This window comes from Hyaena hyaena, unplaced genomic scaffold (genome assembly GCF_003009895.1).
Source record: "Hyaena hyaena isolate Hyena2069 unplaced genomic scaffold, ASM300989v1 scaffold_143, whole genome shotgun sequence".
Taxonomy (NCBI): Eukaryota; Metazoa; Chordata; class Mammalia; order Carnivora; family Hyaenidae; genus Hyaena; species Hyaena hyaena.
In genome coordinates, this window is record NW_024080775.1 from 2,112,113 (window position 1) to 2,138,121 (window position 26,009).

At 42.4% G+C, this 26,009-nt stretch overlaps 1 protein-coding gene across 1 annotated transcript in view; it reads left to right on the plus strand.

The window, feature by feature from the left end:
* Positions 1 to 2,672: 2,672 nt before the first annotated feature.
* The window catches only part of ST8SIA1 (ST8 alpha-N-acetyl-neuraminide alpha-2,8-sialyltransferase 1), a 155,555-nt gene continuing 132,218 nt past the window's right edge, over positions 2,673 to 26,009 (plus strand). The window contains exon 1 of the mRNA XM_039238594.1: positions 2,673 to 2,956. Within this exon, the coding sequence (XP_039094525.1) occupies positions 2,721 to 2,956 (236 nt within the window). The 5' untranslated portion in view covers positions 2,673 to 2,720. The remainder of the gene's footprint in view (positions 2,957 to 26,009) is intronic.

Here is a 26,009-nt window from a genome sequence, read left to right on the forward strand (position 1 = left end):
GCCCGGTTGTTGGGACAAAGTTACAGATGAAAAATGCTAGCAGTACAACATATATAAGAGTCTTATTACTTGTTGGAGCCAGCAAATACTAGAGATATTCAGAGCAGGAGATCAAAGGGAATAGGAGAAGAAGCCACAAACATTTACTGAATTCTTATCCCAGGAAGCATGTATTTTAGGTGGTCTGGGAACACATATTGAGGGAGAAATTTTAGCCACTTAAGTTGGCCTTTAGTGATGCATTGGATTTGTATGGAAGGAGAAAAAAGACATCCCATGCAAGAAGAAGGTGGACCCAAAAATACACTGCTGAAAATGATGCCCATGTGACTTGGAAGGGTGAGGGCAAGGTCTGTCTAGATTTGGTGTTCATGTTACGTAAAAGCAGGGAATGAGGTTGGATTGTAGGGTTAAGCAAGAGACAACAAAAGTAGGAGAATCTTAGTTTTCAGAAGAAGGAAAAACAGCACATTGCATCACAGAAGTCTCTCAATGTAGGACATGACTTTGATGCATTTCCATGACTTTAAATGAGGAAATATTTACATAGCCCCTTCATAACTGCAGCCTCTTAGTTTTGGTAGTTGATTTATTTCTTTGCTATTTGCTCTGCAAGTATCTATTTTACTTGGGGAGGAAAGAGAAATGGGATGGTTTGTGTTCTCTCTGCATTGTAGGGAAAAAAGCGATTTATCCATAGCCTGGAAACAATGGGAAATATCCCTCACCTTTTCAGAACAGAGGAATGTGGGTTGGTTACTTTGCAAGACTTTAGGTGATCTTCATTTCAAACAATCCTTATTAGGCTCCACTATGGTAAGATATAACTTTGGAATTTTCAAAGTCCCCGTTGCAGATGATTAACCTAAATAGCAAAGATTCCTTGGGTATGCCAGGTCGTGGAGGGCAGTGGGTAATTCTCCTAGGAGGCCTTAGTAGTGTTGGAATATTGAGACTAGGGTAGTCGTTTGGTCAGTTTTGGTAAATAACTTTACATCAACTTCTCAACTTTCATCTCTCAGTGGAGAAAGATGCTGGAGAAAGATACCAGGGGCTTCACTCAGCAGCCCCGAAGATTGCGCTGGGGGGCCGCAGCCTGGTCAGCTGAGCAAATGATGCTTCGGCCCTAGATTCTGGTTTCGTGATGACTAAGCTGACCCGGTTAGCAGGCTGCTGGGTTTCTTTGTCCCTGCACACTTTCTGCTTCATGAGATGCCTAAGCAAATAGAATCGGCAACCGCTAGGAGGTACCCGAGCTATGCGTCGGCCGCCGGGGCGAGCTGAAATGGCTAACTGTGGGTCCCTCAGCTCCGAAGAGTACAGGCTGGTGGCGTTTTTCCAAGGTCGGGGTTGCGATTAGCTTGTGGGTGGAGGGAGGAAGAGGTCTAAGAACAAACGGCCCTTTAATCTAAAAGGCAGAGGAGGTGAACGCGCCTCCGAGGCATTATCAAGTCCCGAGGTCTGCGAGCTCGGGCACCAGCTGGCTGCACATCTGGATGCAGCAGCGCCTTTCCCTGCAGGGCGGAGTCAGGCGGAGGATCCCGGTGTGCACGCACCTCCCCGTGCGCGCGCGTGCGGGTCCGTGAGCACCGAGTGTGTGTATCTGAGTGTGTGCGTTTGTGTGTGTGTGTGTGCGCGCGCGCGCGCGCGCCGGCTGGAACCGGGGTTCTGGAATCGGGTAATGGGGGGTGGGAGCCCAGGAAGGAATAAATCTCCGCCGACAACGTCCTCGCGCCTCATTGCGGGTTAATAACCAGCCGGTTGTAGAGAGACGAGGGTGACGGTGGCGGGGTGATAGCCCAGGCGCGCCGGCCGCGTGTCGAAGGGTCAGGTTATCAGCCAGTCTGTGCCACACTCAAATGTATACGTACATTGGGGGTGGAGGGTTATTTTTTATTGTTTGCCTCTATCTCCAGAGAACAAGGGAGGGAGGGAGAGGCGCGCGCTCCAGGCGAGCGTCGCTGATCTGAACCGGTCGAAGGAGGCAAATTTGCGGGTGGGGGAGGGCGGGGGAGACCTTGATTTCCACCAATCCCCGGGCGTTTGTCTGCGAAGTCCGGGGCGCAGCGGTAGGCTGCGGCGCGCCGCTGAATTAACTGATGAGAGCGAGTTCTTTTCTTCTCCGGGAGGGGTGGGGAGCGAGGGTCCTGGCGGGCAAGGCGGAGAAGCCCGGGGCAGGATAGCGGTCCCGGGCCGCGGTGGAAATTTCCAAGGACTTGGCGCGGCGCGGGGAGCGCGTCTGGGGGCGGGGTGCCTGGCGGTGCAGCAGCACGGGAGGCGGGGAGAGGCGGCGAAGGGCGCCGGAGCATCTCTCAGAAGGGGACGCCGCGGGCCAGTTGTCTGGGAGGGAGCCGAGCCTCTCCCCGGACCGCGCCGAGGGCGACAGTGATGCTGCAGAACCGGCGGGAGCGACTCGCAGCGGCCGCTCTCTGCGCTCTCGCAGACCCCAGCGCCCGCCTTCTGCAGGGGAAGCGACCATGACCATAGCTCGTGATTCGCCCCCCAGCCACTTCCCCTAGAAAGAAACCCTTGAAAAAGTTGCATTTAAAAAAATCCTTGCGCTGACCTTTGGATCCGTGGGGGCTGAAGAAACGTGCGTGCCATTGCAAGCCAGAAAGCGAAAGGTGTGTGTGCATGGGGGGCCGGCAGTGGGGGCACCCTCTGCTGCCACTTTGCCTAACGCTGTGCTGAGGCCGCCTCCTTGGGACCCTGGGGCTGCGATGAGCCCCTGCGGGCGGGCCCGGCGACACACGTCCAGAGGGGCCATGGCAGTACTGGCGTGGAAGTTCCCGAGGACCCGGCTGCCGGTGGGAGCCAGTGCCCTTTGCGTCGTGGTCCTCTGTTGGCTCTACATCTTCCCAGTCTACCGACTGCCCAACGAGAAGGAGATCGTGCAAGGCGTGCTGCAACAGGGCACGGCGTGGAGAAGGAATCAGACAGCGGCGAGAGTCTTCAGGTACTCCTCCTCTCGGGGCTCCTCCCTGCTCGTGTCCTTTACCCCCGGTGCGCCGAGGACAGGGTCACTGGCTAGGACCACCTTTCAGAGGCATCTCTTTCATCCAGTCCTTCTTGTCCCACACCCTTTCTTTGCCTGAAGCCTTTAGTCAAGGGTCCTTCCACCCCTGACACCAAGAGACGTGCAGACTCTTGCTTTGGCCATGTAAAACCTGAAGCATTTCTTCCCCAGCCTGAGTTACAGTCACCGATTTGCAGATAACTGGTGGGAAGGAGAACCCAGGCTAACTTTGTCCTTTGCACTTAATAAGCATTAAGCTCTTGGGCGCTGCAGATGTTCGAAACTATAGAGAACTAGAAGCAGCTAAGAGGCATCTTCCCGAGGTTAGGAGAGTGGTTGGTAACAAATCACTAATGAGGGAGTGATGAGCAAATCTTGGGCAGGAAAAACATGGACACCTAGCCAGGATCCCGCTGCTTTGTGCAGTGTGCCCATGACAAAACACAGCCCTTACTGATGCCCTACTAAGAGCTAGGTACTGTGTGAATTTTATTGAACCCTCAACAACTTTCTAATAACAGATATTATTATTCCCATCTTACCAACCACAAACTGAGTCTTCAGAAGTAGGAGTTACTTCCCCCAAGGTCACGTCCCTTTGAAGTGTGGGATCTGGAATTTTCATCACATAAGGCTCTACAGCTCCCAGCTCTATTTCTTTTTCTTCTTCTTGTGGCTTAGTCTGTGGATGCCTTCTGGAGAATGGGAGATGGGCTTTAGGTAGAGACTTGAAATCAGAAAACAAACAAGAGCAACAAAACACAAACCAGGTTGGAAATCAGAACTCTGAGGATCACTCAGAGGTTGTAGTTTCCCTTCCTTTCTGGGAATTTCAGCTTAAGTGTCTAAAAATAAGTCCTTGGCAGCAGAGGTTGTATAGTTAGATTGGAGGGAAGGCAGCGGCTTCCCCTCACTCTCCCCGTCCGGGGCATGTTGAGGGGACACATCACTGTCAGATGCCCCTTTCACCTTCAGTCCCCAGGGGTGGGGACTGAATGCTGAATGCTGAAGCTCTTCCTGAGAGTGTAGTGGTCTGGCCCGGGAGTGCTTTCCTTTGCTCTGCCTAGGATCTTTCTAAAGCAGTATAGGGGCAGTGGAGAGCCAACTGAAACTTTTTCACTACTGTTGGTTACAAATGTTCAGAAACATCTATAAATTTCAGAAAACTTTTTAACCATATTGTTTCCTTCTTCTCAGGCCTGCTTCTGGAAAGAAGGTCAAAGAGATAATACCCAACTCTTTTTCTCTCTCTCTTTTTTTTTTTTTAAATATTTTTATTTATTTCTAGGAGAGAGAGAGAGAGAGAGAGAGAGAGAGACAGCGTGAGCAGGTCAGAGAGAGAGGGAGACACAGACTCCGAAATAGGCTCCAGGCTCTGAGCTGGCAGTCAGCACAGAGCCCGACGCGGGGCTCAAACCCACGAACCGCGAGATCATGACCTAAGCGAAAGTCGGATGCTTAACCGACTAAGCCACCCAGGCGCCCCAATAGCCAATTCCTTTACAGGAAGGCAGCTGAATTCTTTAAACTGGGAGGGAAGACTTTCCTTCTCTCTCTTTAGAGTTCAGCTATCATTAAGTTTAAAAATAACCTTACACCCCTTAAAAGTATATAAGGGCTAATTTTCTCTCGCCTTCACAGTATTGATTGTTGGACTCAAAAGCACGCAAAGGGCACAGCATCCAGCAACTCTTTTCTTTAAAGACAGAAAGCACTTTCATTCCAAAAAATATAAAGAAATGAGTTAAGAACTTCCCATTGGTTTGCAATGAAAGAGTCCATTTTTTGGATAGGAGGAGGAATAATGAAGCTTTTTTAGAGAATGCATTTCTTTTGCAGGACATGATCAAGTGGAAAATGCTCCATATTCTGGGAAACACAGGCTGATCGTTTCTGAGATGCATTTGTCCCTTGCTGTCAGTAGCCTGGGGTAATCTTCAGTGTGTTTAGCTGTCATTGAGTCTAGTCTCTGTGTGCTGAGAATTACTAATTGAAGTCCACACGCTATAAAAAAAAAAACCAACTGCTTTAACACATATCCCTCAAGATTAACGTCTGTAAAACTGTGTAGAGGCCCCGTTGCTTATTGAAAAGAGTTTGGGCTTTGGAGTAGAATTCTAGATTAGTAGAATTTCTGGATTGAGTGTGCCATGACTAGATAGATAAGCAGGAGAGTACGCTTGGCAAGCTGCCTTATCTCTTTGAATCTTAGTTTCCTTATTTATAAAAAGGGATAATAACATTTACCTTGCAGGATTAGTATAGGCTTAAATTAAAAAAAAACAAACAAACTGATGCACCTTTACCCAGTCAGTGGAATTATTATAATTGTCATGAATCATACCTTTCTGTATATGTTACAACTTAAATAAGGACTGCTGGGAAGCCCATAAGAATTAAAAGCATTTCACCTGCCAAATTTGCAGAGAAACATTACTGGTCAATACTCTGCTCTCATCCCCCTGCTTCTTTACACTGAAGCTAATAATTAGGGACAAGGAGGTTTTTTTTGTTTTTTTTTTTTTAAATGTTTTATTTATTTCTAGGAGAGAGAGAGACAGCGTGAGCAGGGGAGGGTCAGAGAGAGGGAGTCACAGACTGAAACCGGCTCCAGGCTCTGAGCTGGCAGTCAGCACAGAGCCCGACGCGGGGCTCGAACCCACGAACCACGAGATCATGACCTAAGCGAAAGTCGGACGCTTAACCGACTAAGCCACCCAGGTGCCCCAAGGGACAAGGAGTTTTGAAAGATAAAGGTATCCTGGTTTGTTAAGTCAAAAAATTTTTGTATGCATGCTTAATAAAATCCATTTTTTAAAAAAAAATGGGTGGTTACTACATGGGCAGTAGTGTATGTTTTTAAAATATTAAATAGGTAAGCCAGAGGCCTTTATTATGTTAAGAAGACACAGCTTTTGCAAATAGATGTCTGTGTTTCCCAGTCTAAAATATCTTCTGCATGAATAGAAATATATATATATGTACACAAATGTACTGTATGAACATATATATGTACAGAAATGTACTGTATGCACTTATGTATAGAGATATGCACATTTATTTATGAACTGTGGAATGATTTCATGTATATGTATAAATTCATACATATATTCAGATATACACACATGCAAATCATTGCAATTAGTCAGTTGACCAACGTTTAATGAATGACTACTGTGCACCAGATTTCAGGCCCCAAAGGATAGCAGTAAACAAGATTGCTTTCCCTGAGACAGCTTATCTCCTACTACGGGGAGACTGACAAAAACAAATGAGTAAAGTAATAGGATGATTTAAAGTTCTGTTAAATGCTATGAGGACAAAGGAAAGTGTTTCATTATGCTCTAATTAGAGCATTTCATTAAGCATTAGAATTTCACATTACATTTTACCCTCTGTGCTTTCATTTACTTTTGCGATTTTCTTCTCTTGGCTCAGACTTCAAGTATGACTTCTCAGGGAGGAACCTTGACAAGATCACATAGGGGAAGGCAGCAAGAAAGTAACAGCTGCAAAAATTTTGAACTAGATGGGACATTTTTGTGACATCCACATTGTAATAGAAAGATTAAGGGATCAATTGACCCTATCATAGAAATATTGGAGAATGTCTATGCAACTCTTGTTGCTTCTGAACAAGTAGCCAAATAGTAGCCAAAGTGGCATTTGTCTCTTCCATCAGGGCCTTACCACTTGACTTCCTTCTCAGAAAGAAACTTTAGCTCACCATCTATGTGCCAGACTTTATCCTTGGCATCTTCCATGGTAACAACAACAACAACAACAGCAACAACAATAAAACCAGCAAATTATTAGGAGCTTGTAATGTGCATGGCACTGTGCAATGTGCTTTAAATGTACTGTCTCATTTAATTCTCCTATGAATCTTGTATAAGTGGATACATTATCGTCCATATTTATTAAGGGGAACATGCCCGTGTCCCTGCTATGAAGGGATTTGCTGTAACCCTAGGGACAGGCATATCTGTGTACAATTAATTAACCAACTGGACATAGGGCCATCAAAGAGAGGCAGCATAGCAGAGAGAAAAGCTTATGGATTCAGGAGCTGAAAGCACATGGTTGGAATTCCAGCTGTATCCCTTTCTAGTTGTACCATCATTGGTAAATTTAACTTTCAGAGCTTCAGACTCCCCATTTTTAAAAATACAATTTATTGTCAAATTGGTTACCATACAGCAACCAGTGCTCATCCCAACAAGTGCCCTCCTCCATGCCCATCACCCCCCTTCCCCTCTCCCCCATCCCCTATCAACCCTCAGTTTGTTCTCAGTATTCAAGAGTCTCTTATGGTTTGTCTCCCTCCCTCCCTGTAACTTTCCCCCCCTTCCCCTCCCCCATAGTCTTCTGTTAAGTTTCTCAAGCTCCACATATGAGTGAAAACATATGGTATCTGTCCTTGTCTGACTGACTTATTTCACTCAGCATAACACCCTCAAGTTCCATCCACGTTGCTGCGAATGGCCAGATTTCATTCTTTCTCATTGCCACGTAGTATTCCATTGTATAGATAAGCCACATCTTCTTGATCCATTTGTCCGTGGACATTTAGGCTCTTTCCATGTTTTGGCTATTGTGGAGAGTGCTGCTATGAACATTGGGGTACATGTGCACCTATGCATCAGCACTCCTGTGTCCCTTGGGTAAATTCCTAGCAGTGCTATTGCTGGCTCATAGGGGAGTTATGTTTTAATTTTTTAAGGAACCGCCATACTGTTTTCCAGAGTGGCTGCACCAGTTTGTATTCCCACCAACAGTAAAAGAGGGTTCCTATTTCTCCACATCCTCACCAGCATGTATCAGACTCTCCATTTGTAAAATGGGTTTGTAATACTTTCATACAAGTTTGCAGTGAAAATTACATGGTTGTATTTAGAAAGCACCTAGAATGATGCTTGCCACATACCTCTGTTTAATACATGATTGTTATAACGGCAGAAACCAGCAAAGTGCTGGGGAGGTTCACGGAACATGACTTTTAATTCTGCTGGGAGGAGGGAAATCAGAGAAGGTGTTTGCATTAAGCCGTTAAGGATGGTAAAATCAAATAATAGTAAGACGTGAGGGCAGAAGGATTATCTAGGTAGGGAGGTGTGGAAATGCTTGATGTGCTTCCTGTATAAAAAGGTATTAATTTCCCTATGGTGAACATAGTAGGAAGATAGACTGGGAGGTAGATGGAAGCCAGGTCACAGTCTCTGAATGGGCTTAAGGTGCAGTTTGTGAAAAATGAACAAACATCAAGGCTTGAACAAGTATCCAAGGGCTTTGGCCATATGTCAGCTCTCTGCCGAGTTGGCACATCGCTGTTACGGGTGGATTGGGGGATAGAGGATAATACACCAAAGTGCTTTGAAAATTCTGTATATTCACTGGGTCCTAACAACCATTACTCTAAGCCATGACATTCATCTTTCCTTTCCCAAATTCTGAACCAAATACTACTCTAAACATGTCTAGCTTTATGTGCCTACTTTTCTGTCTGTATTTTTGAATCTGTGGATCAGAAGCTTCAGATATTTCCACAGCTGCCCTGGTGGCCACAGAAAGGCACCCAGGGTGAAGGGGGTGGGAGGCAGGTACAGCCATCTGTATATATGAGATGTAAGGTTTATGTTTGTTAAATGGGAGATTTATGGAATTCACTTTATTGTTCTTTTTAAATTTTTTAATGTTTATTTTTGAGAGAGAGAGAGAGAGAGCAAGGGAGCATGCGTGTGTGAGTAGTGGAAGGGCTCAGAGAGAGAGACAGACAGAGAATCTGAAGCAGGCTCCATGCAGTCAGTGCAAAGCCCTCAAACCCACAAACCATGAGATCATGATCTTCGCTGAAGTCAGACGTTCAACTGACAGAGCCACCCAGGTGCCCTGGGATTTACTTTAAAAGTAGTTTAAGAAAAAGATAGTTTGGGGCACCTAACTTGGAAGCATCCAACTTCAGCTCAGGTTATGATCTCATGGGTTATGAGTTCAAGCCCTGCATTGGACCCTGTGCTGACAGCTTCGAGCCTGGAACCTCCTTTGGATTCTATGTTTCCTTCTCTCTCTGCCCCTCCCCTATTCAGGCTTGTGCTCTCTCTCTCTCTCTCTCTCTCTCTGTCTGTCTCTCAAAAATAAATAAAACTATAAAAACATTAAAAAGAAAGAAAAAGTAGTTTAATAAATTTTGGTGCTTGAAATAAGCTTCAATTATGTTGTGGATTTACAAATGTGAAAAAACGTCATTAGCAATAATGTGGAATACCAAAAATAAATCATGAACACTGACTGGATGCATAAAATGTACCAGGCTTAGTCCTCAGTACTTATATTTCTTATCTTTTGTTCTCGTAGCTACCTTACAAAGTAGATATCTTTATGTTCTTTCTGTTATGGATGAGGAAATGGAGATTCAGAGAGATCCATTGACAAAATGTTGGGTCCTTTATCCAACCTAGAGCTATTTGACTCTAAGCCTTATGCTCGTTCTCTGACAATGTTAAATAAATGAGGCAATGCTGCCTATATCTCTTATGATCTGGCCATGGTTACTTCTCCAACATCATGTTTCATCAGTGTTCCTCTTATGGTATAGTAATACGGGTAAGGGGTATAGTTCCTGAAACAAGCCAGGCCGTGTTGGTTGGTCTTATGGTGTCATTCGTTCTGACTTGAATGACTTTCCTGCAAGGCCACAACTCCTTGTCCTTCACCTGGCCAATTCTTACTCACCTCTTGACAGTGCATTTACTGGTTAAGAGCAAAGGTCCCAAAGTTTGTTGTGCTGAAATTCTGATTCCACCATTTGCTGTGTTCCTGAGCAAGTCTGCCTTCACTGTTTGTTTCCTTATCTGTACAGTGTGGCCTCTTGTAGGATTGTTGTGAGCATTAGGATAGACAATGCACTGAAAAAGGTTCTGGTGCTTAATCCATGTTAGCTCTCATCAAGGTAGCCACTCTTACTCCTTATTTCCTCCCCAGGCTGTGTTAAAACCTCTGCTTTCTGTTTTTCTTTTTTCTTTTTAATGTTTTGTACCTATTATTGCATTTCTTTTGTTTATCAAAAAATATTTACTACTATGTGTCTACCACTATTGCCATATAAGATGTTGGAACTATAAGAATTTTAAGAAATTCTTACTTTCTTAAAGTGTGTGGACTAATGAGGGGAGATAATGAATACATAAACATACAAGTATGTGGTAGTGACATGCATTTTTCATGATGCTGTATTAGAAGTATCAGTTTATTTGCCTTCCTTTTCTGCTTGCTCATTAGTATTTGCATTCCTAGAGCTGATCACAGTCCCTGGCTCACTAATTTTCATTGAGTTATTGTGTGAATTAACGTTTCAGCAAGATGTGGGACCAGATAGCAAATCAGTCAGTCACCAAATACTTAATGAGGTCCAATATTCTGCTTGACCATGTGGGGATCAAAGGAGGAAATGCCATGCTTTCTGTTCTGAAAGAGTTCTTACCCTAGAGCAAAGTTTTCTAGTCTCAGCACTACGGACATTTTGAGCTAGATAATTCTTTGTTGTAGAGGCCTGTCCTGTACATTGTAGACCACTTAGCAACATCCATGGCCTCTATCCACTAAATGAGACAGCTAGCTGTGTCTCCAGGTTTAGCAAAATGTCTCTTGGGGGGCCAAATTGTTCCTGCTTGAGAGCCACTGCTATAGAGAAACAGAACTAACCCAGTTCATAGGACTTTTATAAATACCGGAAAACATGCAACAAAGAACGAGATCTGGAACTACAAACCATAAATGCCTTGACTACTGGAAGAGGAGTGGGATGAATTGTACTTTGTTGGATGTCCAGGTCTTGGTTAAAGGAGTGTAGTGAGAGGGGATGTCTTTGGGGAAGCTTACTTTATTTTTTTTAATTTTTATTTTTTTAATAAATTTTTTAATGTTTTATTTATTTCTGAGAGAGAGAGGGAGAGACAGAGTGAGCAGGGGAGGGTCAGAGAGAGAGGGAGTCACAGACTGAAACAGGCTCCAGGCTCTGAGCTGGCAGTCAGCACAGAGCCCGACGTGGGGCTCGAACCCACGAACCACGAGATCATGACCTAAGCGAAAGTCAGACGCTTAACCGACTAAGCCACCCAGGCGCCCCTGGGGGAGCTTATAGAAAGCTTGTGTGAGAGCTGGCTAGGGTTCCCCCTAGCGCCCTGCTTAGATCCTGGCAGGAGGAGCCAGGGGGCCTCACTTTGTTCCTCCTTTAGTCTCAGCACTTTGCAAAGGAGCAAGGCAAGGGGGGGGGGGGGGGGGAGACATTGTAGACCCTATGATTTACATTTGGGGCAGGAATTCCCTGTGCAAATGACCCAAACCCACTTCCACAGCCTGCCTGCCTGCATGGGGAGTTTCCCCATCCCTCATCCTCAGGGTAGCTTTTTCCATTGCTGTGTGCACCCCTTGGCCCAAGAGATGGCCAAGGAACAGCCCCTTGTGGGAGGTGGAGGCTGTGGAAGGAACTTGGAAATGGGACTGGGGGGGTCACATGTCCCAGTATCAAAAAAACCTCCTGGAGTCTGAGAAGCCTAAATTTGCACCTGGCATTCCAGTTGGTTTTGTGGGTATTTTTTTTTTTTTACACATAGTTTATTGTCAAATTAGTTTCCACATAACACCCAGTGCTCTTCCCCACAAGTGCCCTCCTCCATGCCCATCCCTCCTATACGTGCAAACATGTGACATTTGTCCTTCTCTGCCTGACTTATTTCACTCAGCATAACACCCTCAAGGTTCCATCCATGTTGCTACACATGGCCAGATTTCATTGTTTCTCATTGCCATGTAGTATTCCACGGTATAGATAAACCACATCTTGATCCATTCGTCCGTTGATGGACACTTAGGCTCTTTCCATGTTTTAGCTATTGTGGAGAGTGCTGCTGTGAACATTGGGGTACATGTGCTCCTATGCCTCAGCATTTCTGTATCCCTTAAGTAAATTGTTAGCAGTGCTATTGCTGGGTCATAGGGGAGTTCTATTGTTAGTTTTTTGAGGAACCTGCACACTGTTTTCCAGAGGGGCTGTACCAGTTTACATTCGGTTTTGTGGGTATTTTTGTTCAGCGCAAAGGATAGGAAGATAAAATGTATTTTTTTAAACCCATTTGTTGATTTGATTATAGCTTTTAAATATTTAGGTACAATTGTGTTTTTGTCCTCAGCCTTGCAAATTGATGTGGTTTTGCAACTTGGAAGGCTATTAGTCTTCATTTTGGAGAGAAGTATGTAGAGAGCTTGTTGGATTAATTGAATACTTTTATATGTTCGTATGGGCGATGGACAGTTTGTCTTTTGACAAAGTTGTGTTAAGAAGCCGGAGCTGGTGTATTGAATTAAGAATGGACAGATTCTAACCTACTGAATGAGAAGGTACAACCACTCATGTGGCGGTGGGGGGCGGGGGGTGGGGTAGATGGGGACGGAGGGCAGCAATAGCTCCCTCAGCATCCCAGCTCGCACTTGGGGAAAAGGAAACCCATGCAGGGTCATTTTGATTAAAGATGCAGTTTCAATACCACCTCCCCCACCCCCTGCAAAAGAGGAAGAGTCACAATATTGATCAGATTCTAGAATGGAGGGGGTAAAATGAGCTGGGAGAAGGGCAGGCTTCTGTCCCAGGTCATGAATGCTTGGGTGATGGAGAGCAGGGTAGCAAGCACGTATTATTGGTAAGGTGGTTGGAGCAGAGGTCACTAACATTTTCTGGCCTTAACTCTAAATGGTTCTTTTTAAATGCTCCCCAGGAAAAAGTAAAGCAGGAACTTATGGCGGGAATCCTAAGCTTAAGTTCTTATCTAAATGTCCAGACTGTGGGTGTTAAGCAGGGTTATCATACTGTAAAATGCTTAGGCAGGAACTCAGAAAAACAAAAGTTTTTCCCTTAAAAGTCATTTTTCTCATCATAGTTGTAAGTCATCTTGGAAGTGCTGACTATGCATAATTAATGCAGTTTCTTTGATGAAGTTGATAGATTTCTAGTAAAATACAGTTTTAGTTTTTCATTCTAATTTGGCTCTATCAGGAGTCATGTGACCTTGGGCAAGCTGCTTAACCTCTCTGTCTCTTTGTTTTGTTATCCGAAAAGTGGTATATAATATGGTCATCTACTTTATAAGTTTAAGAGGATAATTGAAATAATGCATGTAGAATCCATAACCTTCCTCACCTGTTTGGGTAAGATGACAGGATGCTTATTCCCTAGAAAGAGCCTAGACTTTGGGGCCCCAGAGAAACAGGATTTAATCCTGGTTCTGTCATTTATTTATTAGCTTTGTGACCTTGAAAAATTTACCTGGTCTTTCTCAGCCTTAGCTGTGGGTGCCAGTACTTACCTTAAGAGGATTAGGTGTTGAATTATTGCTAATTATTAAGCCATAATAATGAGAAAAGCTGCTTCCTGGGACACATCTTATGCCTATTACTTGTACTTTCAGTAATGGAATATCTAATGAAATGTGGCCTTATGGCACACTGTCTTCCATAGTATTAGCACTAAGGATGCTGTAAAATGGCCAGTAGAATTTTAAGGAAGAGAACAGAGCCCAGCCATAAATCCCCTATTCATTCATTCCTCCACATTCACTAAGTGCCTGTTGTGTGCCGGGTAGGTGTTGAGATACAGTGATTAAAGTTAAGACACGGTTCCTGATTTTATAACATTTAGTCTGGTCTAGTGTCGTTAGTTAAGTTAGTAAGAAATTGAGTAATGTAGTGTTCCAAGGACTACGGTTGGTCTATTTCAGATAATTATGCTGAGTTTCAAAGTGATTGATTTTTCTCCCTTCCTGTTGGACTGTTCTAGCTATGGCATTGTGTGAGAGGGAAGCAGCCAAGACCAGGGGAGCTGTGTCACTCCTTTAATTAGGTGCCAGGAGGAAGCCGCAGTGAATTCAGAATTACACATTCTTTATTATCTGGGGCTTAAGTAGCAGAGGACCAGAGAGTTCCAAGTGAGTGTAATGAGAACAGGCTTTTTGGAAACAAATTACTTACTTCAATTATTGATACAGCAAATATATACAGGATTTTATGTCTCTTCTGGTTATTTAAAAAATTTACGGGATTCCTTATTTGTCTGATTTTGGAAGTAATAGATACGTACTGTAGAAAAAATTTAAGTGTAGAAAAAAGGAGGAAAAAACCCACTCACAATTCCCTCCCTGAGAAGTACTTCATTGTGAACACCGTTTCTTTTGTGCATAGTTTGCATATGAGTATTACATAATTGTTTATATTTTGTATATTTAGTTTTATATTCCCTTTTATCCATTCAGTGTTGTATCTTTAACATTTTCTCATATAATTAAATAACATTTAACTGCAAGCTTATGATAAAATAGCTTTATGATTTTCATTTTGGAAAAACATTATTTCCTGTGTTTCTTATTGTTTTAATTAATTAATTTTTTGAAAGAGTGTGTATGCATATGCAAGAGAGGGAGAGATGGAGAGAGAAAAATTTATTAATTAAAAATATATTTCTTTTAACATTTATTCATTTTTGAGAGACAGAGTGAGTAGGGGAGGGGCAGAGAGAGAGTGAGACACAGAATCCAAAGCAGATTCCAGGCTCTGAGCTGTCAACACAGAGCCTGATACGGGGCTCAAACCCACTAACTGCAAGATCATGACCTGAGTTGAAATCAGATGCTCAACCCACTGCACTACCCAGGTGCCTCTGGAGAGAGAAAAATCTTAAGGAGGTCCATATGCTGGGTATGGAGCCTAAAGCTGGGCTCCATCTCACAACTGTGAGATTATGACCTGAGCCATGACCTGACCTGACCATGAGATCATGACCTGAGCCTAAATCAAGAGTCGGATGCTTAACAGGCTGAACCATCCAGGCACCCCTGCTGTGAGTTTTTTTAAATGTTACCATAATGGAACTAATTACTTTCTCCAAAAGGATCCTTCTAAAGGATATCAAATTTGCATGTTAGATTTTTTTCTTTAAACATTTCTTCATATAGATTTGGTAAATACTGAGCATGGGAAATAAAAAAAGCCTCTTGAAAGAGTTCTGCTTTCTTTGGCATTTAAATAATCAGAGGAACAGTATTCTCATTTGTAAAAGTGATTGACACTTAATCACCTAGATACACACATTGCTAATATTTTGGTATATATTTTCTCTAGACCATCCAGTCCTTCTGTCTGTGCTTATAAAACAAGAATATAATAAGGGGCGCCTGGGTGACTCAGTCAGTTAAGCGTCGACTTCGGCTCAGGTCATGATCTCATGGTCCGTGAGTTTGTGCTCCGTGTCAGGCTCTGTGCTGACAGTTCAGAGCCTGGAGCCTGCTTCAGATTCTGTCTCTCTTTCTCTCTCTCTCTCTCTGCTTTTCCCCAGTTCGGACTGTCTCTATCTCTCTCAAAAATAAATAAAAACATAAAATATATGATGAATTTGACAGTATATTGTGAGTTTTTAAAATAGCAATATATGTAGAACTACAGCATCCCTTTGTGATGGCTATGAGATTTTCCTTTGTTAGGATAGTTAATGATTTATTTAATCCACTGTTCTTGGATGTTCGTGTTGCAATTTTTCGCCTTTGTATATAATGCTGTGATGAACATCCTTGTGCATACATCTTAAACATTTAATGTTTATTTTCTTAGGATAAATTTCTAAAAGTAGTTTCTTCACTTTTCCCCCACCCTCAACATCAATTCTTAACACTGGCTTCTTTGGTTGTTCATAGAAAATCTTTGACTTTGGCTAACGGCAGATTTGAGTTTTCTTCCATTTCATTGTGGACAGTGATTGCATACATAGAAAACATACAATGATTGTGAACATTTAATGATGCAGTTCTCCTTGGGTAATTTTCAAGAAGTGAAAGCTACTGGGAGAGATTCCCATACAACTGGGTATGTATAGTGGCAGTGCCCTCATTGAGCACTGTGGAGACCTCTCTATGAGGAATTATTTAGGGCACTGGAACATGTGCCTTTCTCCATCACGGTTATTCTTTCAATTTCAGTACAGTTGATAACTAGCTCTGTGTTTCATTTTTGTATAAAAAATGCCTTTATGGGACAATTTATACTATTTTTCTAGGATTTAAGCAGTTAAAAACTGTAATTTAGAAAGGAAAATTAACTTTTCCTTATGATAAGTAGAGATTTCAAGGAATAGGATTGATGTCAAATAAAAAATAAAACAGTTAGATGTTATGACTTTGTTATTTTAGGACTCATTTTCCTATTTACTAAAATTGGAAGTCTTGGGCTTGAAATTGGAGCAGATCATACCCCCTCAGATATGGGGAATCAGGGTGCAGCATAAAAGGCACAAAAATCCCATGATGATATTTTGTTGGGTTGGTTTTTGGAAGTACAGTGTTGGTGATCAATTGTGTTGACATTGGACCAAATCATCTCTATCCTCTGTCCCTCTCCTCTCTTGCACCTATTTGAAGCTGCTATACATACTGTTGCTTTGGTGCCTTAGGGTCAGAGACTGAGTCTTGTTTATATTTGTCAGTCTCTGATCCTTCCTCACAGTGTTTACACTCTAACCAGTATTTCTTCTATGAATGAAAGCATTAGATTGCTTCCAAGGCCTGTAGATGGCTGTCTGAACACCTTTCAAGGGAGTTTCATTTATTGCCTAGTATTGAGACTCCATGCTGTCAAAAGTCACTACCAGTTCTTTAATTCACTCCTTCATTCACTCCTTTGTTCAACAAATAACTATGCAGTGCCTTCTTTGTGCCCAGCACTGCTGCTAGGTGCTGAGAATAAACTAGCTAGCTAGGAAGACAGGGGCCCTCCTCTTCTAGAACATGTAAGCACACAGCATACATTATAAAAAGAACAGTGATATTCTCCAAAAAAAAAAAAAAAAAAAAAAAATCTCTCAACTCCTTTTTATGGAAGAAAAACAAGCCCAGGTTTAACTTCATTCTCAGAATTTAGCTGTGTCTGTACTTCGGTCAAAGTCCCTTCTTTGGTCTCCTCTGGTTTTGGCCTGCATTGTGATTGTGAGACCAGAGGCCTTTGTACAGTTTAGTGGTATCGTATCTTTTGATTCTGGTTAACCTATGCAACATGTGACATGTTAAAAGAGAAAAAGCCCTTTAAAAATTGCTGAAAGATACACAAGTCCATGGGGGGAAATAAAGTTCAATTACTGGGAGAATGAAAGAGACCTAGAGACTGGCTGGCTGGCTTGACTGCTCACTTTGTAATAAGCAACTGATCTTGATTCAAGGAGCCTCCTGCCATAATACAGAAAAGGACAGGGAGTTTGACAGGAAGGAGAGGGACTGGGAATGGAATGCTGAGGATCGAGGAGTCTCAATTTGGGGTAAAAACACAGTCATTTTATTTCTTCCTAATAACTGCTCCAACCATGCTGTGGGAGGCCTAACTCCTGACTCCTACTCCCTGCCCTGCTTAGCTGGCTCTAATGGGTCTTTGGCCAACTTGGCCAAATTTTATCAATTCTTATCCGTCTTGATTATTGGCACAGTCTATTCGAATACTCAGCTCAGTTTTGGTTATTTTAAAGCACAATGAAAACTCTTGTGTCTACCGTCTTTGCCTGCTTTGGCTTTACCTGAACCACCAGCAGCGTGTAGTAGAGGTGTGAAGGGCATTTTCTGAAGCAGAGCCCCACTCTTCCCCATTGGGCAGGGAGGACATGAATATTCACAGTCCTTGCTCTATTGATGACTGTGGGTTCTCAGGTGAGCCCTGACAGGCTACCCACGTCTCTTCTAAGGGCAGACTGGCCTGGTTCCTTTACCTGGTGGGCAGCCTTCATAGGTGGAATACTAGTAAACTCTCCATCCACTAGCAGCTTCCCATTCTTTCCACACCAAAGAGATTTTTACAGCCCACCACCTCTTAGCCAAACCATCCCTTTTCATTTGTTTCTTTTTTCCAGCATTGATCTTAAAAACAAAAGTTATTTTACTCACAAAAAATGGGTTTATTCTGCAATGATGAAGAATTGCAATTTGGGAAAAGCAAGGTATGGCTAAAACCATAGGTTAGGCCAACAAAGGAGAAAAACATTATTTTATGGAGAAGGAGGAAGTTGAGAGGGGTTGTTCTGAAGTAAAGCCCACTGGAGAAAGGCAAGAGTTCAGGGCGATGGTGATTCTTGTTGGTTGAGTTGCAAGGTTAGTTGATTTCTTGTAAGAGATGCAATGTACATCTTTTCTTGTTGGGGACTGTCATTGATGATTCTTCCCTGTTGGTGATTCTTCAGTTGGGGGGCGGGGGGAGGGCTGTAATTGAGAATTCCTGAGGTAGAGTGGTATGGTGTGAGGGCTCCCCATTCTGGGCCCTCGACTCCATTGTAGTGAGGTTTCCTTTTGTTAATTTTCACACTAGATAGTGCAGGGCTAGCAAAGCATGAGAGCAAAGGCAAGGGCACAGCAAGCAATTCAAGAGTAAAATGCTTGTTTCTCTTTACTGCAAACCCTCATTGTCTTCACAGGTGATTCTTTTTGAGCTTCCCCCACCCCTCTTCTTCCTTTGTTGGCAGGGAGGAAAAGCTGGCCCCGCAGCGGTGGAGAGGCAATAGTTGCATGAAAAACATGGCGCTCCCAAGTCTGTGCCTTTCTCCTAGCCTTCCCCCAGTTTGAATCAGCTGTGTGGTGACAGCACTGCTTCTTGGTCTGGTACTGCTTGAAAAACCTGTAGGGAGGTGCCTGGCTCCAACTTCTGGCAGATTTCTGAACCTGAAACACAGGGTAATTAGCACATGTTGGCCTTAGTTTGGGCTTCTGACCATAATTCCCAGATAAGAAAGAAAAATCTCATATTTTGTTACACTTATTTTCCGGATAAGTTTTTGTGTCCTCACAAAATTCAGTCATACTGTTTCTTAAAGGATTCTTGTGGGTCCCAGAAATAGGGAAATGCTCGGTTGGATTAGTTCTTTAAATTTTTTTTAATGTTTTATTTTATTTCTAGGAGAGAGAGAGAGAGAGACAGCGCAAGCAGGGGAGGGTCAGAGAGAGAGGGAGATACAGACTCTGAAATAGGCTCCAGGCTCTGAGCTATTCCTCAGCACAGAGCCCGACGCGGGGCTCGAACCCACGAACCGCGAGATCATGACCTGAGTGAAAGTCGGACGCTTAACCGACTAAGCCACCCAGGCGCCCCTGGGTTAGTTCTTTAATGTTGAGCAGGTGATCGAACTTTCTTATCACAAACAAGGCGATCAAGACCCTCCAATTCCCTGTTTTGGGGGGTTACCACAAATGGCTCCACTTGTCACCATGCCATTTAGAGTGGCTCTTCTACTGCCATTTCTTCCTCATTTCCTTTTCTCTCTGCTCAGGAAGCTTGGGGGAGACTGCCCAGTGTGCTGGCTAAGCAGACTCCAGCTGGGGACAGGCAGGACTCCCAGTCTTGATCTTCTTCGGTGCTTCCTCCTCTTTAGGAAAAGGAAGAAGTCCCACTCCTCAACACTTTCCGTCTCTGTTGACCAAGGTTGGGGGGTGGTTGTGGTGGTGGGGCTGGATTCAAATTCCCCCCCTCCTCAAACTCCCCTAGGGGGCCGATTACATTTCCAGTGGCCCTCTGAACTCAAGGTGGGGTTCCTGCAGCTGTGTCTCCAGACTTGGACTTAAACCGTGATTGCAGCATAAAATCCCACTGAACATCCTGTTACAAAAGGAAAGAACCAATAAAGATGCCAGAAGATTGCTCCTAATGTATCAGATTTTAAGATTTGTAACTTTTAAGCAATCTAAAAAAATTCTCTTTGGGTTTTAGAATAGAGATGAACTACGGAAACTTAGGTTCAGATTTAATGAACCTTTTCAGGTACCAATGATGTGCCATGCTAGATGCATTCATGTGCAATGTATCAGTCCATCTAACTCTGGATTTTAAGATTAGGTCCATTTGTAAGACAATAATGATGATATTTTTAATGGTATAGTTGTTATTTGTTTTGTATCTGCCATATGCCAGACACTATTTTAAGCATTTTAGAGTCTTATACTTTAGCATTCACAAATACTCTGTGAGGGAGATATTATCCTGATTTTACAAAGAATCAGGCTGTGAGTAATTATTTCCTTAAGGCCATTTAGATTGTAGGTGGTATTGACAGCAAGCATTAGATGAGTGCTTACTATGTGTCAGACCCTCTTTTAAATACTTTATGTATGTTAACATCTTTTAAAAAAAATTTTTTTTTAATGTTTTATTTATTTCTAGGAGAGAGAGATAGAGAAACAGCATGTGCAGTGGAGGGTCAGAGAGAGAGGGAGTCACAGACTGAAACAGGCTCCAGGCTCTGAGCTGGCAGTCGGCACAGAGCCCGACGCGGGGCTGGAACCCATGAACCGCAAGATCATGACCTAAGCGAAATTCGGACGCTTAACCGACTAAGCCACCCAGGCGCCCCTATGTATGTTAACATCTTGATAGTAGCCCTGTAAGATAATCCTTTCCTCCCCCCAAACCCACACAAATTTATTATTTTATGTTTCTGTAGAACAGAAGTTTACCAAGAGTCTCAGTGAGTTAAAATCAAAGTGTCAACAAGCTGCATTCCTTTCTGGAGGAATTCTGCCAATGAGGCAGAAGAGGAAATGGATCCTCATCCAGCTTATTGGCAGAATTCACTTCCTTGTGATCGTATGACAGAGGTGGCCATTTTCTGGCCAGCTGCTAGTTGAAGGCTGGCCTTAGCTTCTAGAGGCCACCCTCATTTCTTGGCTCATGTTTCCTTTCCTCCTTCTTAAAAGCTTTTAAGAACAAGGTGGGTCTTTTTTTTTTTTTTTTTTTAAGGCTTAGTTTTTCTAAGAGTTTTAGGTTCATAGCAAAATTAAGAGGAAGGTAAAGGGATTTCTTGTATATCCCCAGCCCCACACATGCATGGCCACCCCCATTATCAACACCTCCCCCAGAATGCTACCTTTGATACAATTGATGAACCTACACTGGCACATTATAATCACCTAAAGTTCATCTTAGTGTTCACTCTCGGTGCTGTTCATTCTAAGGGTTAAAACAAATGTGTAATGACATGTATCCATCTTTACAATAACATACAAAGTGGTTGCATTGCCCTAAAAATCCAGTGTGCTCCACCTTTTCATCCCTTCTTTCTCCCCCAACCCTGGGCAACCACTGATCTTTTTACTGTTGTCATAGTTTTGCCTTTTCCAGAACGTCATATAGTTGGAATCGTATAGTAGGTAGCCTTTTTAGATTGGCTTTTTTCTCTTAGTAATATGCATTTGTATTTCCTCCATGTTTTTTCATGACTTGATAACTCACTTCTCTTTAGTGCTGAATAATAGTCCATTGTTTGTATGTACCACAGTTTCTTTATCCATTCAACTACTGAAGGATGTCTTGGTTGCTTCCAAGTTTTGGGACTTATGAATTACAACAAAACACAAACAGTTTTATGGCACTGGCATACGGACTTAATAAATGTTAAATGGGTGGATACTTGTCTGAGTGAATATGTAGTGAATAAACAGTTGAGATTGGTTCCTTTGAGAAGGGAAAGTAGATGGTAATAATCTTTGTGTCAATAATGTGATACTTAGCCCAACTGAATTCCTTACAGAAAAAGTTAGGAATGTCTATGCCTATGCCTCAAGAGTTCCTGACAAGTCTTTTGTATGTGTGCCTCCAATGGATGATTCAGAAGTATCATGGAAATAGATTAGGTATGGAAGGGAAGGAGGAAGGAAATAATAATGGAGGAAAAGAAAGGGTGAAGGTGAAGGAAGAGAAGGTTTAGAAAAGGAAGGAAAAGCAATTCACATTCTATTGATGTTAAACAGCCTTCCATTTGTCTGTTATGTCATCTGTGGTCTCTTTCTGAAATCTGATATCTGTTAGACAATCACTGATATTCATGTTAAAAAAAAAAAAGGTACTATGGGGACACCTGGGTGGCTCAGTCCGTCAAGTGTCTGACTGTTGGTTTCGGCTTAGGTCATGGTCTCATAGTTTATGAGTTTGAGCCCTGCATCTGGGCTCTGTCATCACAGAGCCCGCTTGGGATTCTCTTTCTCCCTCTTTCTGCCCCACCCTTGCTCACACACTCTCTCTCCCAATCTCTCTCAAATAAATAAACTTTAAAAAAAAAGTTACTATGAACCTGCATGCGCATGTATTTTATGGACATGTTTTCAACTCCTTTAGGTAATACCACGGAGCATGACTGTGGACTGTATGATAACAGTATGGTTAATTTTGTAAGCAACTGCCATACTGTCTTCCATAGTGGTGTACCATTTTGTGTTCCCACGAGCAATGGATGAGAATTCCTGTTGCTCCACATTCTTGCCAGCATTTAATATTTTCAACATTCTGGATTCTGTCCACTCTAATAGATGTGTAGTGGCATCTTTTTGTTGCTTCAATTTACATTTCCCTGATGACATATGATGTGGAACATCTTTTCATATGCTTATTTGCCATCTGATGAGGTGTCTGTTAAGGTCTTTAGCCCATTTAAAGAAGTTGAGATGTAATTGACATATAATGTTATATTATTTTCAGGTGTACAACATAATGATTTGATATTTTATATTTGCACAATGATCACTAAGGTTAAGTCCAGTTAATATCGTCACCACACAGTTACAATTTTTTTTTTACTTTTGTTGAAACCTTTAAGATTTACTCACTTAGCAACTTTTCAATATACAATGCAGTATTATGAACTACAGTCATGGTGTTTTAAATCACATCCCCAGACTTTTTTATTTTATGACTGGAAGTTTGTACCTTTGACCACGTCCACTCATTTTGCATACCCCTCACTTCTGTTCTCTGTATGTATGATTTTGGTGGGCTTTTTTTTTTTTTTTGGTGGAGGGGAACCCATTTTTAAATTGGGTTGTTTGTTTTCTTATTGTTGATACTGTTCTCTGTATATTTTGAATAACCATCCATTAACTTCTGTGTCTTTGCAGATATTTTCTCCCAGTCTGTGGCTTGTCTTCTCATCCTCTTGACTTTATCTTTCATAGAGCAGAAGTTATACATTTTAGTGGAGTCCAATTAGCAATTATTTCTTCCATAGATTGTGCCTTTGGTATTATGTCTAAAATGTCATTGCCATACCCAAGGTCATATAGGTTTTCTCCTGTGTTGTCTTTAGGAGTTTTACAGTTCTGCATTTTACTTTTAGGTCTATGATCTATTTTGAGTTAGTTCTTGTGAAGGGTGTAAGGTCTGTGTCTAGATTAATGTGTTTGCTTGTTTGTTTGTTTGTTTGTTTGTTTTTTGCATGTGGATGTCCAGTTGTTCTAGCACCATATGTTGAAAAGACTGAAGTAGTATTATTTTATTGATGGAGAAACTGACACAAAAAATGTAAGGACCTTACTCAAGATTATGCAGTTAGGAAGTGGTCTGGCTCTAGGACTCATGGGCTTGAAGGCTCCAGGGCTTCTTACTACACTAGACTGTCCCTTTGCAGTCACACCAACATTGACGTGCAGGGCTTCAGGTTAAAGCCTGATGCCTCCTTATATTGCAGTGTCTTAATACACAGGAAAGAATCCCAAATAGAAAAATTTCACTTATGAAGGTCAATTAATACTTTGTTTCACTATTGTTAATATCCAAGACTGCTTTTTCTACTCAGTCCTTAAGCTTCCTGCAAATAAAACGGTGGGCTCAAGTCATGGCCAAGGTATTTCTTTACTTCTTTTTTCTGCCTGGCATCTCTGATTCATCCCAGTGGCTTAGTTTTAGATTTTCTTTCTTTCTTTCTTTCTTTCTTTCTTTCTTTCTTTCTTTCTTTCTTTCTTTCTTTCTTTCTTTCTTTCTTTCTTTCTCATCTTCTTCTTCTTCTTCTTTTTTTTTTTTTTTTTGGCTCTCCTATTTAGCTGTCATAGCCTACTTGGTTATCTCTAATTTATATCTGTTAGATGGATGCCAAGAAATCATATCAACTATGCCATGGTTGGGAGACCAAAACCTATTCAGCTGTGAGAAACAGGAGTGGAATAGCCACTGTGTGGAGACTTATCTGTGTCACCTAAAAAAGGAAGTTATTCTTTCTCTTCTCTCCATTGCTGAAATCCCCAGAGACTTTTCTTTTGAACGCAATCACTCTCTGAAAAGGAATTTATGTGACAATATTTTGAGTTATTCTGAAAGATAAACTAGAGGTCTAATTTCTGTTTTTTGAAAACTCTTTATAAGGTAATGCATTTTTCTTGTAAACATTGACACTTTATACAAAAGTATATTAAGCAAGCATAAAAGTCTTCTCAATCTCATTCCCTATAGGTTAACATGTTTTGATACTGTCATTCTTCCAGGACAATAGGCATAAGTTGGACTATTTCAAACAAACCAGAATATATAATTCCCTTACTGCATGTGAGTTTTTATATTTTATCTATAGAAACATCTGGTACAGTCCATATATATTTATCACATTATAGTGATAGCTTCTAATATGGCCCCTGATGATCCCAGTCTCCTCGTATTCAGGTGTCATCCTCTCCATTTGAGTGTAAGCTGGATTTAGTGACTTCTAGAATAGAATAAATACTGTAGAAGTGATGATATGTCACTTCTGAGATTAGATTATAAAGATGGTGGCTTCATTTTGGGTGCTGATTTCTCTGTTGGGTCATTTTTCCTGAGACAAGCCAGCTGCCATGTTGTGAGGACATGCAGGCAATTTATGGAACTGAGGCAAGGCACTGGTAAGGAACATGTGGCAAGGAACTGAGGTATTTGGTCAAGAGCCAACAAGGAGCCAAGGCCACAACCAACCACATCAGTGAACTGAGAAGTGAATCCTCCAGCTTTAGCTGACAGCCAGCCAACAGCCTGACTACAAGTTCATGACACACCCTGAGCCAGAACCACCTAAGACACTCCTGATCCTTAGAAACGGTTTTATTTATTTATTTGTTATTTTTTAATAAATAGTTTATTGTCAAGTTGGTTTCCATATAACACCCAGTGCTCATCCCCACAAGTGCCCTCCTCCATGCTGATCACCCCCCTTCCCCTCTCCCCCACACCCATCAGTCCTCAGTTTGTTCTCAGCATTCAAGAGTCTCTCATGGTTTACCTCTCTCCCTCTCCCCCACTATTTCCCCCCTTCTTCTCCCCTATGGTCCTCCATTAAGTTCCTCCTAATCCTCCTATACGTGCACACATATGGTATCTGTCCTTCTCTGCCTGACTTATTTCGCTCAGCATAACACCCTCAAGGTCCATCCATGTTGCTACAAATGGCCAAATTTCATTCTTTCTCATTGCCATGTAGTATTCCATAGTATAGGTAAACCACATCTTCTTGATCCATTTGTCCGTTGATGGACACTTAGGCTCTTTCCATGATTTGGCTATTGTTGAGAGTGCTGCTCTGAACACTGGGGTCCATGTGCTCCTATGCATCAGCACTCCTATATCCCTTGGGTAAATTCCTAGCCGTGCTATTGCTGGGTCACAGGGGAGTTCTGTTGTTAATATTTTGAGGAACCTCCACACTGTTTTCCAGAGGGGCTGTACCAGTTTACATTCCCACCAACAGTGTAGGAGGGTGCCCGTTTCTCCACATCCTCGCCAGCATCTAGAGTTCTCTGATTTGTTCAGTGTAGCCACTCTGACTGGCGTGAGGTGGTATCTCAGTGTGGTTTTGATTTGTATGTCCCTGATGAGTTGGGATGCCGAGCATCGTTTCATGTGTCTGTTGGCCATCTGGATGTCCTCTTTGGAGAAGTGTTTGTTCATGTCTTCTGCCTATTTCTTCACTGGATTATTTGTTTTTCAGGTGTGGAGTTTGGTGAGATCCTTATAGATTTTGGATACTAGCCTTTTATCTGACATGTCATTTGCAACTATCTTTTCCCATTCCGTTGGTTGCCTATTAGTTTTATGGATTGTTTCCTTTGCTGTGAAGAAGCTTTTAATCTTGATGAGATCCCAACAGTTTATATTTGCTCTTGATTCCCTTGCCTTTGAGGATGTGTCAAGTAAGAAATTGCTG